The sequence below is a fragment of the Platichthys flesus genome, chromosome 7 (genome assembly GCF_949316205.1).
Source record: "Platichthys flesus chromosome 7, fPlaFle2.1, whole genome shotgun sequence".
Classification (NCBI taxonomy): domain Eukaryota; kingdom Metazoa; phylum Chordata; class Actinopteri; order Pleuronectiformes; family Pleuronectidae; genus Platichthys; species Platichthys flesus.
The window spans coordinates 23,123,830-23,146,824 of record NC_084951.1 but is presented as its reverse complement, the minus strand read 5'-3'; the positions used below and the strand labels follow the sequence as shown (position 1 = coordinate 23,146,824).

The window sequence follows — 22,995 nt, the reverse complement described above, 5'->3', positions numbered from 1 at the left end:
AACATCAAATGGATCTCTCTCTCGCTCTCTCTCTCTCTCTTACTCTCTCTCTCTCTCGCTCTCTCTAGCTCTCTCTCGCTCTCTGTCAGACACGCCCCCACTGGGGGATAAATGGAGGGTGAATAGAAAGCTCTGGGTTACTCATGTTTCTGAAGAGCAAGCTACAGCACAGAGATAAGTTCTTTATGGGACATCACAGCCAAAAATATTTAGCTTAAGAATAATGTTAAGAAACTCGATGGATGTTTAGATTGAGAGTGCAGATTCAAAGGAACAGAAAACTAGGAGCCATAGATAAGAAGAAGAAAAAGAAGAAGAAGATACCTGGGAAAGTTCTTGGACTGAACTTCCTCACCATCTCCCTGAAGCGTGAGCAGCATCCTTGACTAAAGACGTGATGGCTGACTTCAGAATGGCTGCGGTCCTGCAGGTGATAGGTTTCTCTCTGCTCATGCAGGGATGTCTGAGCAGCGTTGGACACACAAACACAGGCTGCATGAAATGGACCCCAAATGGAAAGAATTTCTGCTGTCATGCCTGTCAACCAGGTAGGTCATCGAGATCTCCAGTTTTAAGACTGCACTGTAGATGTAGCCCTCATATATTTATAGATTTGTAATTGTATGTTTTAGTTGTGTTTAAAAGGTTTTGAAATAGGATAAGAACAACAAGAGAGAGTTAATTTCTTCATAAAACCAGCTCTTATGAAATAAGAGAAAATAACATTGTCTTGTTTCATTGTTGCATTGCATCTCCATTACTCCATGCATATCTTACTAGTTGTGTGTGTGTGTAATAATATTATATTCCAGTTCCTCTGTGGTGGTTTCCTGTCACCAAATGTAGTTTCTGTGGTTTTTCAACTAATACCACAACAAAGAGAGACGACATGGATTATGCAACTGACTTATAATAATCAGGAGCAGTGACTTTTTACAATTTAGTTTAAGTAACATTAGGTGTTTTTGTTTTTAAAGCTTTCCTGTGCCTGTATCTCTAGTTCATCACCCTGTGTTACCAGACCTCTTACATCATTGAAGGATCCAATCTCACTGAATACAATAATGTGACCTGTGTGTGTGTGTGTGTGTGTGTGTGTGTGTGTGTGTGTGTGTGTGTGTGTTTGCAGGAAACCACCTGGTCAAACCCTGTGGTCCGAAGCTGGGAGATCTTTGCACCCCTTGCGAGTCTGGCACATTTACAACGGACCCTAGCAAATACAGTTGTGACCCGTGTACACAATGTGCAGGTATGTCAGTGTCACAACCCCATTTTGTTCATTAACTTTACAATTTCCCGAATCCAATATAAAACGATTTTTTTGTCCACGTCTCTGTGCGTTCAGGGGCTCAGGTGTACAAGAAAATGTGCACCTCCACAAATGACACACAGTGCGGCTGTAAAAAAGGACTTCTATGTGGTGACGGCAGCTGCTCCTTCTGTATCACTAAGTGTGACAAAGGGGAAGAGCCCACAAAGTATCGTAAGTAAAAACTACAGTTATTATCATATTTATATATATATATATATATATATATATATCTCATCATATATTGAATCTGGGATGGACTTGGAGGTGGATTTTTTGGATGTGTTCCGATTGTCTCGTTCAGTGTGTGATTCTCATGAGAGGTTAAAGAGACGTGTATCTTGGACACTGCTGGGACTAGAAGATGTGTTTTCAGGTTGTCCATTTGTCCGTCTCATTCTGCTGAACACGATATCTCAACAATGACTTGTTTAGATTTTCGTGGTCAAGGTCACCGTGACCTCACAAACACCTTTTCTTTGCCTCGTGGACGAGATATCTCCAGAACACCTTTAGGGAATCTTTTCACATTTGGCACAAATATCAACTTGGACTCAAGGATTAGAATTTGGTGGCCAAAGATAAAGGTCACATCTGGAAAAACAATTATGCGTAAAGAAACCACATTGGTAGGCGGAGGCATTCAACTGCAGAGCGATATTCTTAATTTAACTCCTTGTAGAGCATGGATTGCCTTATTTTTTCTATATTTTAACGTGTTCAAAATAAATGAATAAATGAATGGCGGCTGTCTCTACAGGTTCCTGCAGACCGTGTCCAAATGGAACCTTCAACGACGAGGGCCATCAGATGTGTAAACCCTGGAAAACCAAGTGAGAAATGTTTTGCTCTTTTGCTGTTGATTTACTGACAAACTGAATTCTCCAAACTCACTGGTATCTTTCTGTGTTTTTCCACAGGTGTCCAAATCCAGGTCAGTATATCGTGGAGCAGGGAACTACGGTTTCTGACATCACGTGTGCCGACGTGGCAGTGAGTCCAGTGCACACAGCCAGCCACCCAGGTGAGGCTCCACTCTGTTCTCCTCATGCAATCATTTTTGAATCTGTTTTTTTTTTTTACTTGGAGATCAGCTGTAATGTCTTGCTGTCCTGTGTCAGATACCACAGAGCAGACATGGCCACTGGTCATAGCTGTGGGGACCAGTTTAGCTCTGACCAGCTTCATCGTCATCGTCATCCTCACTGTGACGATGAAACATGTCCAGAAAAGAAAGAAGACACAAAAGACAGTCCCCCCAGAGACTTTGATAATCCGAACCCCCACAGGTAAACACTATATTTAATGATCGACCACGAAGACATTATTGTGTTGGTGCTACTTGAGTTATTGTGATTATAAAGGATGTTTATCAAACAAAAATATATGCTTTCGTTTTGTTTCTTAAGATCATCCGCTGCCATTAAGAGTAGTAGCAGTAGAGTGCAGTTTCCACGAGGCCGAGCAGGAAGAAGGCGGCAGCTCTGAGGCGCTGGTGACCAAGGACTCTTCAGACCAGCTTCTCCCATGAAAAGGACCCACTGAAACACCTGTGAGCTCCCATCAAGAACAAGATGGGATCCTTCTCCTTGCTACTGCTGGGTTCGGAGGTGAACAACCCGGCTATCTTTAAAAACATCACTGCTACCTCAGCAGAGATCAAGTTCAAACATTTGCTCAATTATTAAACCAGCAAACAATTTACGACAGGAAGTGTACACATGGGAGGAAGGGGAATTCTGAGAGGTCGGTCGTTTCATCATGTTCACTGTGTTTCCCCCGTCAGTCAAGATTGAAAGTTGAACTGTTCCTGATATAATCGTGGAAAGTTTTTAATGTTTAGATTTAGACACCAGATAAAAGTTAAATCAACACACAACTTGTTATAAAAAACCAAAGGAGCAAAGTACCTAAGCAACCTTTTTTTTTATTATTTTTAAACTACTTTTAAACAAAGTAGTCGGACTGTCTTAAATGAGTTTAAATGGATTGTATTACTGTGGTATTTAAGTGGGCAGATTGTGAACGTACAGTGCAGGTAGGAGTTCTGATGCTGAGCCCACACATTCCAAAACAGATTTGTGACTTCAGGGCTCAACCCACAGTTACTGTACCTTCTGTTAACTGCTGATTCTGTACATGTGTATGTCTGTTACTGGATCTTATGGGAGAGGTAGTTTTGTTAGCTGTGGTCTGTTTTAGTTTATTTTCTTAAATTGATAGGAACTTTATTTTGTGATAAACTGTGAAAATTATAAGAATAGAAGTCAGCAGGGAGCATTTCTCCACCAAGGGCCAATGGAATTTTGATATTTATGTGGATCTACAACAAATTCCACACCCTCATAAATATCAGTTCCTTAAAAAGGGCCTTATTCTAGTGTTAAAGACGGAGGGAAAGTATTCCTGCTCCCTCCTTCTGATTCGTCAATGCGTTCTTTCCTTACCCATAATGCATCCTTCTACCAAGTTTCATGGAAATCGATCTAACAGTTTCTGTGCATTCCTTATCTGGAGGGGATGACCTTCACATTGAAGGAACGAGGAACTACAGAAAGTCCATTAGAGGGAGTTTCATCTTATTGTGAATAAGTAATCCTCAGTCACGTAAAGCACCAGGGAGTCCACAGTATGCAACTCAGCCCAGCTCGTCATGCATGAGTCATTTGATTAAAGTCCAGCTGTTCACTGAACAAGCTTGGACACGTCTCTCATCCAACCTTTTCACTCGGGATGTCCCAAGTGATGCCACGTGCTGCACACACAAGTTTGAGATTCCTTTGAAGTGAGTCATCCTCGTAATAACACAAATATAGAGCAAACTAATTAGGGACTCATTAAACCAGATTGAGTTTCATTCGTCATGTCTAAACCTCCCACCCCCCCACCCCTACCTTTTCTCTTCTGAGCCCTAGCAGGCGTACCTATAATGGAAAAGTTGAGCAACACGCTGTCTGGGCTTGTGATGAACATCTACACACAATGACTCACAGCCGGAGCAAAGCTACAACCTTTTAGAAGACCACAAAGATCTGTGGTGAACGTCATTAAGAGCCCAACAGCAAAACAACTGAGGCACTTTATTTCATACCCCCCCCCCCCCCCCCCCCCGAGCTAATGTTACGCACGTCTGTGAATTTATCTTTCTGCCTCGTCACATTTGTTTATAAGACTTGTTTTTCTATTATATGCATTTTTTCATAATTATCTATGAACACTGGTTTACACTTTGCTATATTATACATTTATGACATTGTACTTTTTTAAAAACATCCAATAAAAATATTTTATTATTTGTTGTTGTACAGTTGCATTCATTGTGGTCCACTCCACAAAGTGGTACATTTCATTTTTAAAGAATAAAAAACAGAAATAAAAATAAACTAGTGTTCTAAATGTGGGAATAAAATTAACATTATACAAACAAACCAACTACAGAGCTGTTGTGTGTGTAAAAATTGAATCCTTCTCGTGTCCTGCAGGTCTGGACTGATACAAAAATCCTCCTAAGAAAATATACAAACCATGCTTTGGATACTGTACCGATTCCTCTAAGCCTAAAGTACCACATGCACGTTTTTTTGGGAGTTTTCAAATGCATCTCTTGACCTCAGGGGTGTGGTCGTGTGCCCTGGTGTCAGTGGAAAGAATCCATCACACTATAACAAGTGGTCGGACATGTGGGGAAACCAGGGTCATCTTGAAAATCTCCAAAATAGCTGATAACCTTAGAGCTTAGATTACTTTGCTGAATACATAATGACCCCAAAGATCGAACATCCGTCCTCTCCAGTTGGGTTATATTTAAATTTGGATATCACAATGCACCGTGACATAAAGTGATGAGGGTTGTAAATGTGTGTTTCCATATTTACAAAATGTATTAATAAGTTCATCTGATGGTCGTAGTGCTTCTGCAGACGCAGCAGGAGTCTGGTCAAACTTCTCTGAAACCAAGATGACAGGCGCTCACCCGAAACAACCCTCCCCCCACTCAGTTTATCAGACTAACCTTGTTTTCTCCTCCACAGTCTGACAACGCACAATTGATGGTGAGGAAGTTACCCCTCATTTGACCTTGGTTATTACCTCAGAGTCTTTCTTGTGGAAAATGAATCATGTACATGTCTCTGCTCTTTAGACACGTATAAACAAAGAGGACATTTTGGATGCCGACAACACATTCACAAATGAAAGGAGACAAATATAAAAATGTTATACAGTTTAAATTAAACACGCAACACTGATGAATTCAAACAATACTTCAATAAGCCTCAGTTTTCCCTTTCCCACTGTTCACTCCAAGCAAGGACTTTTCTTAAAAGTCACTTCTTTGTTCCACTGGTCTAAAGTGCTAATGGGAGTGGCCAGTAAACTCTTTTAACCTCAAAGTAATAAGATCGTGAGAACGGATATTTAGTGCTGTGAGATATATTTTCACCCCACCATCCGACACTGTGCTGGACATCACTGCTGCTTGCAGTTTTCCTTCTTCTCCTTTGGTTTCGAGTGGGTGGATTTCTCGGGTTGCCGCTTTGTGGGGGGGATGAACGCCGGCTCCACGAGGAAGCCGTTTAGGCCCGAATGCGGCACAGGAAGTGTCTGACACGCCGGACCTGTCACGGAGGAAAAGGATTGTGAGTATCCAGCTGTTGATTGAGCATTCTCATGTCAAGTGACTCTGATCCTGATAAGTACCAGTTTGCTCCACAGGGAGGCGCTCCGTGTCCTGCCTCCGGGCCTGGAAGGTCGGGTCCAGCTCCTCTGCGATGTTTCTGATCTGCTGGGCTGGTCTGTGGACGCAGCAGTAACACGTCAGCACACAGTATCAAGTTTTATACAAACCAGTGCAGTGACTGGGCTGGTTGTTTGTTCTGTGGCTGCAGATTCAACACTGCACTTCCTTGGGCCTTTAATGACACACATACCAAGTGGGAATCTGATAAAATGAACGATTGTGGAGATAAGTGTGCCACATTTAAATTGTGTATTTATGTAAGAACAATTACAGTAAAGTGGAGCTGGGACTGGGCGGCTGGTTCTCCGGGCAGCAGTCCTCCGTGGGGGAAGGAAGTCCCTCTGAGTCCAGTCTCTCTCGCTGGACCTGGGATATAGAGCACAAAGGATCAGCTTCTTCTGAAAATGAAAACACAACTTCTAACAGAGGTTACAGCAACACAAGTGCATAGACGTCAGATATCGAAAAGTAAAGTGGATTATTCCAAAGAAGTCCATGACACTAGGATGTCAAACATTTACCTGTCTCTCTCTGGCCGTTCGTCTATCATGGTGACTGATCATCGCTCTGTGCTCACGCCACGACCCCGGCCCCTCGAGCTCTTGCGAGCGACGCTTTGACTTGATTTCCTGTTTCTGCATAAAACGTGCGATTTCCTACAACACAGCAAAGCGTCATTCCACGGGTGCATGTTAAACACGAGAGACGTGGATGCAGCAGACGTGTCGGATCACAATCGTACCTCGTCCTGCGCCACTTGTGCTACCCTGAAGTCTCCCTGTGGGTACGGACCACGTGGGGGGGGTTGGGAGCTCTGTGAGAACAAGACTGATTAATGTCAGTAAAAACAGGTTGAATCATCTATCCTTCCTCCTTTGCTCGTAAATCTCAGCGAGTCATGACGAACCCTTGGATCACTGATCCTCCTCAACAGCTTGTCCTCTTCATCCTGCAGCTTGCGGGCGAGTTCTTCATCCCTCAGGACCTGCTGCAATTCCCCAAGGTTCAGGCTTGTCTCACTCGGATCTGGTTGCAGTGACACACCTGAGGGCCGGGATACACAACATCAGAGATCAACTATGCAAATCCAAACCCCAAATTAATATAAAACCATCGGTTGGTGAGTCATCCCAGTGAAATGAACATTTGAGTCACACCGATAAGAGAAGATAACAGCGTGTAAAGACATGTTTCTCACTGGAAAGAGATTCCAGTATTTACCCTGTCACTAAATCAAGACTGATGATGAAGATGAAGGTGAAGATGAAAGCACACACTGAAGATTATCTCAGGGCTAGAGGAAAAGCAAAAGATATACACAAGGCAAACGTCCCACTTCAGTGAAGAGACCCCAAATCACCACTAGAGACTAATTGTGTCCAGATCAGACGCTGATTGAGAGGAAACGAGAGGAACACAGAAAGGAAGCCTCCCTCAGGCAGATCCGAGTCGGCTGTGTTACCTTCTGCCTCGTGCCTTGACCTATCCATGGAGGAGGCCCCGGTGCTGCTGAGGCTTAGGCTCCGCTGTGGGGCTCGTCGAGGGGGCCACTCCGCCCTCCCCTCCACCCCCCGCACCTCCTCCGAGCTTAACCTTCGCTCTGTGGTCTTGTGCCGAGGACGGCGTTCACTCGTTGACCTCTTGACCCTGGACTCATTTGCATTCCTCCCCCTCGCCTCGTCACTGGTGTTTCTGTGCTCGCTCCACCTTCTACTGCCTCGGATTTCCCCGCTGGCGAGATTGGATTCTCGGCTGCTGATCTCATAAACCTCTCCCCCACGCTCCCCGGTGTCACAGCGCCCGTCCGGCTCTTCTCTGTGATCTCTCCCACTGTTCTCTCGGTGTGACGATATCCTCCTCTTCCTGATGTCTCCATGGAAACTGTGCCTGGTGGTGGCCGCCCTCTGGAAGTCTCTCTGATGTGGTCGGGAGCTGCAGCAGGAGACCTCGCTCCCGTGAAGCACCTGGCTGTCTCGGCTTTGAGGCCCTATTTGAAGTGGCACCCCGTGGGCACCCACCGTCACGGCCACACCCCTCTCCCTGAGGACCTGGCCGAGCATCTCCCAGACCTGTCCGCTTTCATCCGGCTGCCTGTCCGAGTGACTGGTGTCCTCCTGAAAGTGGACACGTCTGTCTGGGTTGTCCCTTTGGCTCCAGGTCCTCGCTAGGTGTCTACTCCTGTCGGGTAACCTGACAGATTCACTGCGGCTGCATCGCCTTTCTCTCCCCTCCACCGACCCGGAGTCTCTATCCTGATCCCCGCTCCTGTGCCATGGCTCATAATCCTCTCTGGGGCTCCTCTCCTGCTGCCGACTCCCATGCCTCCTCTTCTCTCTGTCGTAACTTTCATTGTCATAATAATCCCCTTCCCCTCTCTCCTCGGTCCAGCCTCTGAAGCTGCTGCGTGAGTTAAGACTTCTGTAGTTTCTCTCTTGTGGATAACGTGAAGCGGCCCGGTGTTGAGGGGGGGCTGTACTTAGTCTTCTATTGGGTCTCTGGGACCAGTCAGAGAGCTGAGCAGAGAAAACTGTGTCCGATTCCTCGGAGTCCTCGCTCAAAGCCTCTCTCAACTCTTCCCTGATCGGCCTAATGGAACCTGTGTGTCCTTGATTTGACCCTGAAGTTGTGCTTTCACGAGCTTCTGGTCCCCTGTGGGAGGCAGCCCCAGTCCCAGTTAGGTCTGAATGGTTGGTAGAATACTGCCACCTTGTGGTGAAAGATGAGCACTGCTCCCCTCCTTGGCTGCTGAGTGTGTGCTGGCGTGAGGCCGGCAGAGCAGAGTCACTGGTGCTGTCTTTAGTGAAGCCAAAACATGCAAACACAAAAGCAGGGCGGGTGGGTGAGGATGTCAGGTGGGGGGGGTGAGGAGCCATTAGAGTGCAGTTAATGATGAGGTAACATTTAGCAGTAAAATCAGTGTATAATATATATAAATGTTTAAAACACAACTCAGGCATTCAGATAAATGGATAGAATAACAGCTACATGTTATATGCATGCAACACATCACGGAGATGACGATATCATGCTTCAGCTACTTAGGGGATGTTTTTGTTCATGCTGTTATAATATATGTGAATATTATATCTGCAAATACAACAGTAGTAAAAAGTAGCATTAGATTAAAGCTTTGTTAGAGAGAAAGTGAGGCAGTTAAAACAGATAATCCACTCATACAACACATATTTTGATTCAGATACAGATACTCTGTGTCTCTGAAAATACCAGGTCGGTCAAAGACGAGAACGTAAATCTATGTATTGATCAAACACCAGGTCTTTAAAGTGTATTAGTTTCACCAAGATAAATGCATTCTTCTCTTTTCATTGAATATCTGCTCCAAATCTGTAGTGGTGCTGCGCGGCCACTGTTTTTAGACCAGCGAGGAGGAAGTGATTTCCAGATGTGTAGCCAGAGCTGTAAAATGTCAGTTAGGCTGGAAAGTCCCACAAGATGAAACAAACACGTGAACCATGTGCAATGTAAAATGATTCAATGTTGTGTTTTCTTACATTCATTTAGTTGTGTTTCTTTGTTTCCAGCTTGGACGACCAGACTAGATAATAACTTCATTATCTGAATGTATTTGTTTCACAAAAGGGTTTAAATCTGAGCCAGGCCAAACAGCAGCGACAGCATCGCTTCAATACACAGTTAGTTTAAAAACAGCTGTTTAAATATGTAACACAAGTTTTATTAACTAAAATGGTTGGAGATCGTTAATCGCTATTGGCCAATATACAAATTCCAGGTATTCGAAAGGGAAAAATGGAATTGGAACATCTGTAATTTTGATATGACAAAAAATAAATGATATATATATAAATAAATATTGTAAATTATGTTTATTATGTTGAGTTGCCACATTGACACAAAGGCAATAAAACACTCGAGGAGTTGAATCTGTACCTTCGCTGTGGCCCTCCTGCCCTCTGCTCCTCGCTCGGATCCTCTGCTCCTCCTCGTCCTGCATTCGTTTAGCTATTTCCTGTGGAGACATGGCAGAGCTGATTGCTTCTTCAGGTAGTAAATCACAATGAGTGACCACATAGGAAATCAGGTTGAACTGAGATCACAGCGAGATGGAGCCGTTCTGTCAAAGAGGCAAATAAACAGAGATCTACGACCGGTCATTCAAGAGCACGAGGAAAACTGCCAACTGCTTTTAAATCAAACTGTAAATTCCGAGCCACACAATCCTGAAATTCATCATGATATCAAGTTGACGTTTTTACAAAAGTCTGTTCACAGCCATTCGTTCACCTGAAGTAGACATGTTTAGCGGTTTCCAACCAGCAGATGGCAGCATGACACACTGAGTGAAACCGAAAGCCACTGAACAGGAGCCAGTGACTCATGAGAGTGAAACCGTCTTTCAGAAACTTCTAAACATTTTAGCCACCGCATGGTTTCGCTTTTCTGTTCTCCTCATTCCACGTGGTGAAGAAGAGAATCACTCTAATAGACACGGCCTTGATTCATTTCTCCTGCCTCTTCTGACCCTAACCCTTCCATTGGAACAACAACACAAACTCCAGCCCGGACTCAGGACCAGAGCCATGCCAACGGAGGCCGGTCACCAGGACTGTTTCTCCTGAAGTAACACCTTGTCACTGAAGAATGCCTGCACCCACCAGAGCTGTGATATGCGTCTGTTCCCTGAGAGAGAGCCCCCCCCCCCTACACACACACACACCACGTCCCTGTGCCACTTTTCTAAGAAAGGCCAGGACTAATAATGTTCTCTACAAATCAGCAAATATGAAATCTCTCTCTGAACAGAGCATTTGCAACATAAATCAACTCTAAGAGCCAACGCAGCTCCTTCTGCTTCCCAATCAGGGCATGTTGTACGTCGGCCACTTTGCCAGCATCAGCGGATAATTAGCAGCTTGCCGTGGCAGGTTAGGTGCGGCGTGCCACGGGGATCTGGCATTTAAACCTGCACAGCCTCACACCTTCTGTTCCTGTAATTAAAGGCACGATCTGCAGGGAGGCAAATATTTAATCAACACCTCTGATCAGCCAGTCGTTAAGAAGGTAAGTTAATGGGAGCGTTAATAGTTCATCATGTGCTCCTAACACCAACACTCGTAAAAAAAAGGAACGATGAGAACCACACAGGAAGAGATATATTCAGGAACGTGTGATGCATTAAGTGGCACGGCTCAGCACAGCAGGTAAATGAGGCTTCACCTTTAATCTGAGTGTAGACGCCTCGTGTCGGTTTCAAACCCAAACCAGTTTAATGGTGATGGATGAACCCCCCAGCCTCTCGGACCTCACATCCTCCAAACAAGGAGCTTTTATGAGCCTGTCCACGGCAGCCTCCCCCCCGACAGAGGAAACTGCAGGGTGAAGGAAAATATTATGCTGGAGCAGCCTTGTGACGCACTGGGCCAGCTGGGGAGTTACAAAGCTCAGCTCTTCACTTCTACTGGGGGGCAGTCAGAGGCTGGTTTGTGAAGCAACTGAAGTGAGGGAAATGCACATGTGCACTGCAAGAAATGTACAGGGACTTAAAAATAAAGTTAAGAGAGGGGTTGGGCTTCTGTGTGGACAACAGGGGAGAAGAGATTGATGGGAACCATCTGGTTTCCCTGTTGTGTTTGCGTTGCAAGAGGAATCGCTTTTGTACACATTAACACAAATTTGAAAGAAACCGCAATATAGGTCATTAGGTCACTTTGAGCAATATGCTATACTCATCATGCTAACATTCACACACTGATAACATGCGGACGCTGAGCAGGTTTAAAGTGTTTACTTTTTAAGGGTTCATCAATTCATCTGCATTAGTTCATCACTGTCGGGAGAGATTTCGTCTTTCCAGTGTCTTTAATGTACAGAAGCAAATGAGTGTTGATGGGTGTGATCTGTTTGTCGGCAGGTGATCAGTCATGGGGACACAACCTGTTGTGGGTCATAAAGAGGCAGCCATATTAAAATCAGGACGTTTAACAGCCAGTTAGAAAGTCCTGGTAGGAGCTTTAAATCAAACTCATTTATCAAGTGTCCTGATTAAACACTGCACTTAGAGTTTAACGCCTCACGTCTCCTGATGGAAGTGCATCGTTAAGGTTTTACACGTGTTGATTATGCAGATCCTGCTCCACACCAGTGCGTGTCCCGTGAGAGGTCGTCCATGAGGCCGAGGGTGCATCAGCCCCCCCCCCACCCCCCGGTTTGTGAAGCTGACAAGTTGTGTCTCTGTTCAACAGCTGACTTTGCTCATAGAGTTGCATCAGAGGCTCAGAGCAGCACTTTGCCGCAACACGCTGTTCACCACAGACTCCGATGAAGCATATTAACCCCCCCCCCCCCTGCTGGTAACAGGCTGATAATTAAAATTTGCACGATTATGTCCTGAGTGCATTTGCACCATCGTGTCATTTATCTGCCTTCGCACGCTCCCATTTTCTCTGCCTTGCACACCGTGTAACAAAGTTTCTACAGACGTCAGATAATCCATTACACACATTTCTGTTGCATGAATCAACACAATGAGTCGAAAACTAGGTTTTCATGGATTAAACCTATTTTGTTGCCACCAAAATAGTAACTGGAAAACCAAATACATCAATGCCACTTGCTTCGTCTGGAATTGATCAACTAAAGCTGTAAATAATGTGACAGTAAACTAACATCAGATACTTAGAAGTCACTTTGGTGTGATCACTGTTTCTTTTTCATGACATTACATAGATGTTCTTCATGACGGCATTCTGCTAAATTTGGATTTGTTCATGCAGTGTCCTGCTCGGCTCCGGTTACTGACAGCAACACGACACCCACGGGGGAGGATTTGTTCTCCTTCCTGGCGCAAATCCCTCAAAATATTTTCTCCTTACAAACTTTTGTCTGATTCTTGTTATTACTTGAGCCAACAGAGTTAGAACTGTACATTTAGAAATGATAAAATGAGCGACTGGGAGGAGAACGCTGACTTTCAAAACTTCTCTACATCACTGGAGCATAGAACCAAAACCAGGTTTGAAAATAACGCTACTTAATTCTTCCTTTTCTTTTTGTTAACCTCTCAGAGATTAATTCCTGGACATGTTTAGGGGACTGATATTTATGAGTGTGTGCAAACTGGTGCAGATCCACATAAAAAAATCCCGATCTAGTGAATTTAAATGGGGTTTCATGGGGGGGACTGTTTGGCCTTTGCAGAGTTTATTGATCGTATCAAACGATGTCTTGCTTGATGGCTCACTATGAATTTCCTCTCGTATTCCAAAAATATGCCTGGATAATGTTCTGTGTGTTAAATGTGGCTACCCTTGGATCCAATAGAAGATAGTATGCAGGAGTATGGGGGGGGGGGGGGTGTTAGCTGACAAGCCTCTTTTCTATCGATACAAAGATTTGGAATGTTGTGCAAAGGAAAAGATGACGCAATAAATGTTGGTTTTGAACTATTCAGGTACGGGCTGATCAGCAGCTCGTGTCCAAAGAGGAGAATCCAGAAAACCTCATCATTGAAACCTCATTTTTGTGAGCCTGCTTTCGGTTTGCCAAGTATGAGCGAACAGGACCATGTGTGTACCCAGAGACACACAGAGCTTCATGCACACGCTGATGGCTGCAGATTCTTAAAATCAAAAAGATTTATAGGACTTAGTGCAGCTCCAGATGATGTCAGAGACTTCAGGATCCGCCTGCTCATTTTAAATCAACAACTCCTGCAACACATATGTCTGACACATGTGTTCACTGAAGAACGGCTGCGACTCAGAGATCCTCTGACCCTTTATCACCAAAAGCTCTAGAATCTATATTGCATCTTTCTTTTTTAGTTTTGCATCCACAACCTTCCAGACAACATCCTGCTGTGTTCTCTCATGGGCTCATTATCAGGAGTTATTACTAAGGGGTGACACAGCCCCTCTGGATGATTCCTATAGTATCTGTGTGTGTCTGAAAGCAGCTATATTGTCTGGACTCACCTCATCATCCTGTTCTCTTCTGTGGGCCTCCTCAGCACAGCGCTGGAGCTCCTCCTGAATGACCCGGGCGTACTCCAGGTCCTGCTCCTCTCTACAGGGCAGTGAGGGTCAGAAGGAAGAGCCTTGTTATTGTTCTTAATTACTGATTCAACTCCTAACGCATGATGACACACATGCTTATAGCAGAACTGAAGCATTGCATCCTTTCAATTAAATACATCAAGACTCTGTAAACATGCTGTCAACTCTCAAAAGGACACTAAAGCCCAATAGATGTGCATCATGGGTATGTGGACAGTGTATGGATAGTGCAGCAGCTTTGTGAGTGGTGTGACAGTGTGAGGAGTCGCAGGAGGAGGGACCCACAGTTGTCTGGACGCCTGTCGGAGGTCGGCGCTCTGCTGGGCTCGCTGATCCTCCTCCTCATCCTGAAGCCTCTTGGCCACACGGATGTCATTCTGCACCAGCTGGTTCTTCTGGATGTTGGTGGTGTAGTACTGCTCGACTAATTTGGGGGGGGGGGGGTCAGAGACAAAAAGCAGAGGTTACGCAAATATAACATGTGTGGCAATAAAGGAGCGATCAGGATGATAGGAATTGTCAGATCAGAGAACTTTTAAAGTATCCAAAAAGCAGAGAGGGATCCTTCACATGCAGCTAACTCTGAGGTTCCTATGTTTTTATGGGTTCTACCGTTTTTCCTTACTCTTGAGACTGTGAATATGGGCTGTACAAACTAAATTTGATTGATTGATTGATATTGTAAATCTGTTATCTGTACAGATGCTGAAGTATAAATCTAACTCTTGCACTGGACAACTAAAGATGAAGCCCCACAACACAGAGGGTGGCGACTCTGCGATACAGACGTTTACTCCACAGAGACACAAGGCAGCTTAACGTTGTACTTACTCTCCTGCTCCTGCAGGTTGTGTGCCAACGCTCCATCCTCCAGAACGGCAAAGCACTGGCACACTGAAACCACAGGACACAGGAGCAGCAGTTCAGTGACCAAGTCAAACAAGAGTGGAAGGGGGATACAAGCGTTTAATAAAGTGAGCAGAACAGAAAGTGAACGGTTCTTTAAAGCTCCGTACAGAACCAGAGCTGGTTCTTTAGATGGTGTGAGAACAGAAACGCTTTGTAGAGCAGTTCTGTCTAAAAGGAAACAGTAAGATGAGTCCTGTGTGTGTTGATTACTGCTTATACAACACAGACAATGACAGGGAGCTTTAAAACAAACCAGCTGCCGCTCTGGTATGAATCCACTATACACTGGCATTAACATACTTCTCAAAGCTCATCACCTCTAACCAGCACAAACTGGTTTCTTATTCAAAACCACTGATTTGTCAACCCAGGTCCTTCTGGTGCCCCAATTAAGTTAAATGCAGATTTACTCACAAGCAGTTATTTATCCTCTGGGTGTGTTTCAGGTTATTTTAAGACGTCTAAAACATTATTCTGATTCTTAATTTAATTTCCAACAGGTTTCCGACAGCAACTCAGTGAGCGTTATCAATGAGATCCTGATGAAGACGGATGCTGTTGCTGTCTTTGTTGTCTTTAACAAAATGCACCAGCGTCCCAGAGCAACACACAAGTGGCCACAAAACGAACCGTCTTCCCAAAGTTGCTGAATTCAGTAGCTGCAACAAGTCGAATTTGATTCTAACAAAAATGATCATTTGATTTAAGACAGAGTGTTTAAATATATAAACACGTCAGTATGAATATAAATGGTTGAAAAGGTCTTTGGAGGAGGAGGCAGGTATTTCACCTTTGTGCTCTCGCTCACTTCCAAATGAACATGCAAAGTTTAGGAGCCAGCCGCTGCAAACATTTACACTGGGAAGTGCAGTTGGCACAAATGTATGCAGAGTAAATCCAGAGGCTTTGACACAGATCTCTCCGTACACCAGATCCGTCTGCTCCTCCATATCCAGTCATTCTGTCTTTCCTCTCCCATGATCCCACCGTCTGGCCAGCTGCTGCATGTGGTCGTAGAACAGATCGGTTTCATGTCATTAACCCTCTGAGCCTTGTCCTCGTTTGTCAGAAAGCTGACAAAGACAGCGACTCAAACATAAACACGGATTATGGAATCATCCAAAGAGAGAATTCCCCAAAAGTCAAACAAAGAGATTCAGTATAAAACCTCCGGGGCATAATGTGGTGGACCCACAGTTTATATTAGTGTCTCTGGTGGATTTAATAGCTGCAGCGTTTCGTGGACTGTTTCTCTCATCACTAAACAAGCCGAGTGTTTACTGTCGGCTTCGAGGAGCCACTGCAGCCTCACTCCACGTGTGTGTGTGTTTTACAGGATGTCAAACAAACTGAAAAGTCAGTGGAGAGAAAACAAACAAGGAGGTACAGCGGCCCCGTGGCCCAGCTGTGGTTCTCCACTTCCCGGATTCCCGCACTGAGAACAGACAAAACCTCTTCTCTCTCGCTCTCTCTCTCTCACATTCTCTCCATCAGGGAGCCCAGGACGGCTGTGCTCGCCCACAGTGCTGCTGTCAGACACCGAGAGAAGGAGAGAAGACGGCCTCCATGTCTGAGTCCAATTAAAAACACCTGTCCGACTGACCCCCGCTCTGAGCCGGCCGCAGGAGACCGAGTCACATCTGTGGACACGAGCTCCGCGTTCACATCCATGTGCCAAATGCTCGGGATACTCGAGTTTCCAGTTTTTACGAGCTGACACACAGAAATGATAAATGTTATTTATAATAGCACGTTAAAGTTCTTACACCAGCTGGAGAAAACTCGGACGCTTTTCATACTACTGGGACACCTTGAGCTACTTCACATGCTTGAGACATGAATAAGGGTTAATCCTATATACTACTGGGAATCAATTACATCCAACACTACTGTTCTACTCTTTATATACTATTTATATACCAAGGATATAAATAGGAAGGAATAAAAGTAAACACCATAATGAGCTTAGTAAAGACAGAATTAAAGGCTGAGCTGTTGCAATAGATTGTACAGATGTACCTAATAAATCCGCCACCTTAGTTATTTAAACTGTATATAAACGATAGAGACAGATTTATTGGTCAATTTAAGCTTTTCTCAGTCATATAAGTATCTGTGTTTATGTTTGCTGACATGTGCCGATATGAGAACTTGTGCTTATTTTCTATACATTTGGTTGTTTTTTAAGATTTGTAATAAGGTTTATGATTAAAATTATGTTTGTTAAAGCCAATCCAAACATAGTAAATCTCAAATAGGACTTGTGAGGTGAAGCAGTTTAAAGCAGATATGATCCGCTGTTCACGACCACCTGCTGTCACTGGGAAGGAGGCACCACAGATACCATATTCCTTCTCAGTTAGTTTCCTTCAGATTTTACAACGAGCCCACAAACAAAGAATCCTTGAGATCAGGAGACGAGTGAAGACGCTGGAAGTTCACTTACTAGCGTGAGGAGGAGCACTGGGAGGTGTCATGGACGCTGAGGAGGAGTGGGAAGCCTCGAGGTTCATTATCAGAGGGAAAGCATTGACCTCAGGGTCGACAGAGGAGCTGTGACTTTATGAAAACACGTTTGCTTCTGTGATAATTCACAAACACACTTAGCATTTCTGGATCCCTATCTCGTCTCTTTTTTCACCTCCTCTGTTCCATCACTGGTGAACTCTACATGAACCACGAGAGCCGGCTCTAAACAATGCAACGTTAAATTCACAACATTTACAGAATGGATTCCGAGTTGATGTGTAACCGGTCAAACTGAGGATGTCTCGTCTTTGTCCTGCTCTGTAAACACGTCTGAGAACATCGTGACATAACTCTGTCTCTCAGACTCACTTCTCCAAATCCTCCAAATGGATAAGAAAAAATAAAAGAAGCTTCCTGCAGAGAAGAGGTCAGCGGGTTTGTTCCAGTTTACTGGGCTCAACAGTCAAAGTTCAATGGAAATCCCCTCGAGGCCATTGAAAGGTTCCATTTACACCATTAATGACCCCATGAGTCCCCCCCACTCCAGAGTCGACCCAGACCGAGACAGACATGCATTACAACCTACACCTGTTGTGGAGCTTAAGAGACTATCCGCTAACTGGATCTCCACCCGGCCCGTCTGCGTCCAGTCTGTCAACGAGGAGGGATTAAGTCAAATCGTGAGGTTTTAAGCCTAAAGGACAAATTCATGGCTCAAAACACGAAACCACCCTAAAGTCCGTTTGAGAGTTAGAGAAGTGGTGAAAAATGACAAGTCTCCTCTGTTTGAAGGAGAGAGAGTGTGTGTTTGTGTGTGTGTTTGTGTGTCTGTGGGTGTGTCTGCATTGTGGGTTAACTCGTTTTTCAAACCTCCTTTAAACTATGGTCGCCTTACATTTCTTGGGGAGGGACAAGGAGTCTGTGCAGTTCTGACTGCTGAACAGGTTTGAAAGAGGGCGTGAGGCCGACTCGCTCAAAACAGAGCGAGTCCAGACTGAGTGTTGTTGTTTTCATAATCGAACAGAAACTCAGACTTTAAGCTGCTTAATAAGGACACAGAGAAAGATCCTGTGTGTCTTTCCTAAGAGGATAGTGAAGATCCAGGAATTGGATGAGGCAGTTAAGGAACTGGTAAAGCTAAAGTGCAATGTGTGTGTGTGTGTGTGTGTGCGTGTGTGTGTGTGCGTGTGTGCGTGTGAGGGGTGGGGGGGGGGGTAAGACTTTCTATGAAAGAGTGAAAAGGCAACAAGAACCAATAGATCAAATCTCAGAATATGAGCATCCACCCGCTCCCAGTATGTAAAGCACAGTGGTTCCCAGCAGTGCGTGCAGACCTGCTCTGGAAAAGAAGGGGATATTACAAAGCAGGAAACCGTGACCTGAGTGACCTCGAAGACTAAACTGCAAAAACAAAGTGGATTTAACTGCCTCTGCTCCCTCGCTGTTGTTTGTTTAAATCTATATGTGACTATTCCTCTTATTTCAGGTGATGTAACTTTGGAAAAACTCCCACCAACATCATACAAACTGACTTCCAATCAGCTAAAATAAAAATAATGCAGCGTGAGGGATCAGCCGATCAAACGCCGACAGAAACTTTTCTTCTGTTTCACATCCAGTCGGAGAGCAGCGGTGGCCAGTGCCTCCCAGACAAAGAAACTGGCGAAAGGAGAAAATGACATGGGGTCTATTTTCAGCCAAAACTCCCCACCGACCGCCCACACGCTCTTTCTCCCTCTCTCCTCCTCCTCCTCTCCTCTGCTTTTTGTTTCAACCGTAGAGTTTCTGTCCATCCTCCAGCTCCCTGTGCCGCATTGGAAACTGGGTGGACTGGGCCGGGCCGCTCGTGAACTGGACTGTGTTGCCAAGGAGAACAAAGAGAGGTGAGGGGCAATGGGACACTGGGTCAGTTGGTGAGAGTGAGATTGGGAACAAGGGAAAGAGGAGGGAGAGGGGTGGGGGGTGGGCAGGGGGAATTCCTCTGGGAGCTGCATTCCCTCGGAACATCAGGCTATATCAGGAGCAACCAGAGGAGGGACAAAACAGGAACTGATAAGAGGGGCGAAGTGAAAACAAAGAAAGTCGACTTGGCCCGGGGGGGGGGGGCTGGGATGAGGAGGAAAGTGAAGCAGGAGGAGAACACGAGGAGCAGCAGCTCTTATGGGAAATGGATCATAAACATAGACAACTGACCCCAGACCCTCGACGACACACTTTGACAAACGTGACACATGGAAGTACAACAACGAGTGAAAAGATGACAACAACTGATTCACACGCAGCGATTGTCTCAATGAGGCAGTTTTTTCCAGCTGGTGTCACCGTCTTTGTTTGTGCACAGCGTCCTGCTCAATAAAGCATGGAGATGCAAAGCTGCACACTGCGCCCCTTTGTGTGTGTGTGGAAACAAGAGTGGAGCGCTGAATTATCTCCCCTGATAAAAGGCACAGAGACCTATTTCCATCCTGTTCATTAGCGGGGACATGCTGAGGACTGAGTCAACGGTCTGCAGCCGGGCCGCAGCTGACACATTCCTACCTGCGAGTGGTTTCATGGACGGACGAGCAAATTAAACTGATTTAAAGCTGCAGTTTAACAACAATAAAACAAAACTGTGTCTGAATATGTGTTTTTTTTAATCACCAGCAGAGTTTGCAGCTGGTGTTTTGTTCCTCTGGCTAAAGGATTATCTCTAGCAAGTATTTACATCACAAGTCAGAATGTTTCTAACTTGACTTATGTTGCGCTGCAAGTTTCAATATGGAGTTGTTGCACTTTCTTCTCCCAGACATCACGGCTCATAAACATCCGTCTCCTTCCTCCCTCTTACCTGCACCTTGTACACCAGACCTGTCTATGATGAGGAACTTCTCCATGCAGCTGGAGGAGCTCGACCGATACGGATTTATTTGGACCCGATGCCAGTATAAAGAGTCAAAAATGTGTAATTTACTCATAAATATACTTATTTTGTTTAAATGGAAAGAGTTACAGTTTATCACCCTTTACAAATAACTAAAAATAAGAATAAAACACAAATACAACAAAATATATGGATTTTTTCCCAAATATAAGGAAAATGTAAATATAAATACACATATTTTCCTAAGGTTTTTCATATCGGCTGATATGAGCGCTGCTATCGATCCGTCTGTGAAAGTCTCATATCGATTTCATTGGCAAAGCGATTCTATCCGTCGACCTCCAGGCTGATCCTGAGTCAGCTGCATTTAGTCAAAACACGAGCTGTATCAAGCCGCTTCTTATCAGAGCTGAACACTGAAGAATGGAAGTCAAGCACAAACACACAAGGTCAAAAGTAGAGCGGCCATCTGGTGCCAATGTCACTTGTTCATAACACAAAAAGAAGAGATGGGAAGTTGTCGTATTTGCTCTCGAGTGTGCGGCTGACATCTCTGTGTTTAGTATCGTCTGTGCTGAAACACTGACTCCCCACCGGCTCCATGTCTGTGGTTCAGTGGCTGAACCTGACCTCTGACCTTCCTGTGCAGGGACTAAAAAAACGCCACAACATTTCGTTCCCCCGGAACAGAGTGTGAACGGTGGGACACACATTTCACACAACCTGTGGGATGCATGGTTAAGCTCTCCAGATTCTGGAGCCGGCCCCACGCTCTTACCTTCTTGGACGCGTGGGAGGTTGGACTGGTCGATCTCCAGCTCTGCCATCGCTGTCCCAGTGCTGTCACTGCCTCATGGTGAAGCTGATACACAAGAGCCTGAGAAGAGACAGGAAGTTAATATGAAACTAAATGAAGAAGGACCAAAACCACCGAGACACACAAAGAGACATTAAGTGAGAAGAGCAGGGAGACAAAACAATAACAAGTCGTTCTGTGTGACATCATCAGACTTTGTTTTACTGTCACGGATCTTAATGATTTGCTCATGAGAGAAATTACACAATTTAATGTGTCTCGGATCTGAATTAAAGGAGATATGAGTTCAGGAAGTTTGAACTTTTATGTAACTTTGATTTGTCATATCTCCTTGAATATAGTTCACAGAGAAAGAGTTCTCATATCGTGTTTAACATAAGGTTGATCTGCACAAATAACTACATTTTCAGTTAGCTCATAACTCTCTCCACCTCTCCTCTCCCCCCCACACTGAGTCTGGTTCTGCCCGAGGTCGCTAAGTGTTTGTTGGGTTCCTCTGTAATTGTGTAAAGTCTCGACCTCATTACGCAAAGTGCAGAGAGAGAAAGTTGTGATTTGGCAAAATACAAACAAAACGGCAGAAAGTTTGTGATTTTAGAGTCATTACTGAGATATCGATCATATTTTATACGAATAAATAAAGTTTATTATCATGATTGTTTCGTACAGTCAGCTGTCAATTTTGTCTTTATAACATCTTGGGACACATCATGCAGCTCTATTACTGATCGTTTAGTGTTTTTGAGTTAGTTAAATGTTAGTTAGCTAGTTATTGACAAAAATAATTAAAACCTTTGTGTCCAAACAATATTAAACTTTATATAATAAACAAACAAAATATTAAAAAGTTCGATTCTTACATGAAAGTGACAGAAAGTCTCTAGTGTCAGAACCAGTGACAATAACAACAACAAGCTGCATTAACACACAAACTATAAATACATTAAATCAACACTGTTTTCGAACCTACCTGTTCAGCTTCCCACGCACTGCACTGTGGTGTTATATGCACCCACACGGACACACATATACAGACACTCACAGACACACAACAGACTATTCAACAGGCGTCCGTCTGTGTTGTCCTCCTCAGTCTCACTTTCCCTCTTCCTCCTCCTCCTCCTCCTCTTCTTCTTCCTCTCTCTCTCTCTGGGTCGGATCCCTCTCAAACAATCGTCTCGGTCTTTTCCTCTCGTCTGAACTTTGAGTTCGAGTCTCTACTGAGAAACAAAAAGATCTGCAGGAGGACGGAAGCCGGCACGGACAAACTTCATCCGTCTGACGGCTCCTGTTCTGCAGCTGCTGCCTTCACGGTCCCCCGGGAATCTCATAACCGTCCGGCTGGACTCTCGTAGTAGAAACACACCGTGAATAAAGTTTATACAGTTTCCATTTGCTCCCTTGGAAAGGAGATAATAATAATAATAATAATAATAATAATAATAATAATAATAATAATAATAATAATAATAATAATACACTTTATATGTTATAAACACGTATAAATTGTTTTCTTTTTTTTCTTTAATGTATTATGTTTAATATTGGGTTTGTATAATTATACTCCACTCTTCATCAATTGGTTATTTTATTTTTATCACATTTCCTCTGTTGGGATGATTAAAGTTGATATATTTATCTATATGTTTGTGAACAAATAAAGTATTTTAAAAGATTGCCATATGTGTTAAGTAATTCTTCTTAAACCATCATTGAATGAATGAAAAAGTCCAAGATCCTCAGGTAAAAAAGATGAGCAGACAAATACATAGATAAAAAGATAAATAGATAAAAAGATACAAATATACATTGATATAATAAAATAAGTGGCAGATTGTCAAACAGTTGTTGAACGCA

The 22,995-nt window shown here is 44.1% G+C and overlaps 2 protein-coding genes across 4 annotated transcripts; one reads left to right on the top strand and one right to left on the bottom strand.

Moving 5' to 3' along the window:
• The first annotated feature begins 130 nt into the window (after positions 1-130).
• Positions 131-4,604, top strand: tnfrsf9a (tumor necrosis factor receptor superfamily, member 9a). The gene is made up of 7 exons (XM_062392298.1): positions 131-548; positions 1,130-1,249; positions 1,346-1,483; positions 2,070-2,142; positions 2,230-2,333; positions 2,431-2,598; positions 2,719-4,604. The coding sequence occupies exons 1-7, from the start codon at positions 398-400 to the stop codon at positions 2,838-2,840; spliced, it is 876 nt and encodes a 291-aa protein (XP_062248282.1). The 5' UTR covers positions 131-397; the 3' UTR covers positions 2,841-4,604.
• A 129-nt stretch (positions 4,605-4,733) lies between these two features.
• ccdc187 (coiled-coil domain containing 187) lies at positions 4,734-22,424 on the bottom strand. 3 transcript variants are annotated; one of them, XM_062392293.1, is made up of 13 exons: positions 22,109-22,424; positions 21,100-21,198; positions 14,912-14,974; positions 14,366-14,504; positions 14,000-14,090; positions 9,957-10,035; positions 7,510-8,841; positions 6,955-7,091; positions 6,790-6,861; positions 6,569-6,703; positions 6,319-6,413; positions 6,008-6,102; positions 4,734-5,925 (listed from the first exon to the last, which is right to left on the bottom strand). In XM_062392293.1, the coding sequence occupies exons 2-13, from the start codon at positions 21,146-21,148 to the stop codon at positions 5,777-5,779; spliced, it is 2,436 nt and encodes an 811-aa protein (XP_062248277.1). In that variant the 5' UTR covers positions 21,149-21,198; positions 22,109-22,424; the 3' UTR covers positions 4,734-5,776. The 3 variants fall into 3 exon arrangements, with proteins under 3 accessions (XP_062248277.1, XP_062248278.1, XP_062248279.1); XM_062392294.1 differs by lacking the exon at positions 14,912-14,974; XM_062392295.1 differs by lacking the exon at positions 7,510-8,841 and having other exon boundaries at positions 22,109-22,413.
• Between the last annotated feature and the right edge of the window lie 571 nt (positions 22,425-22,995).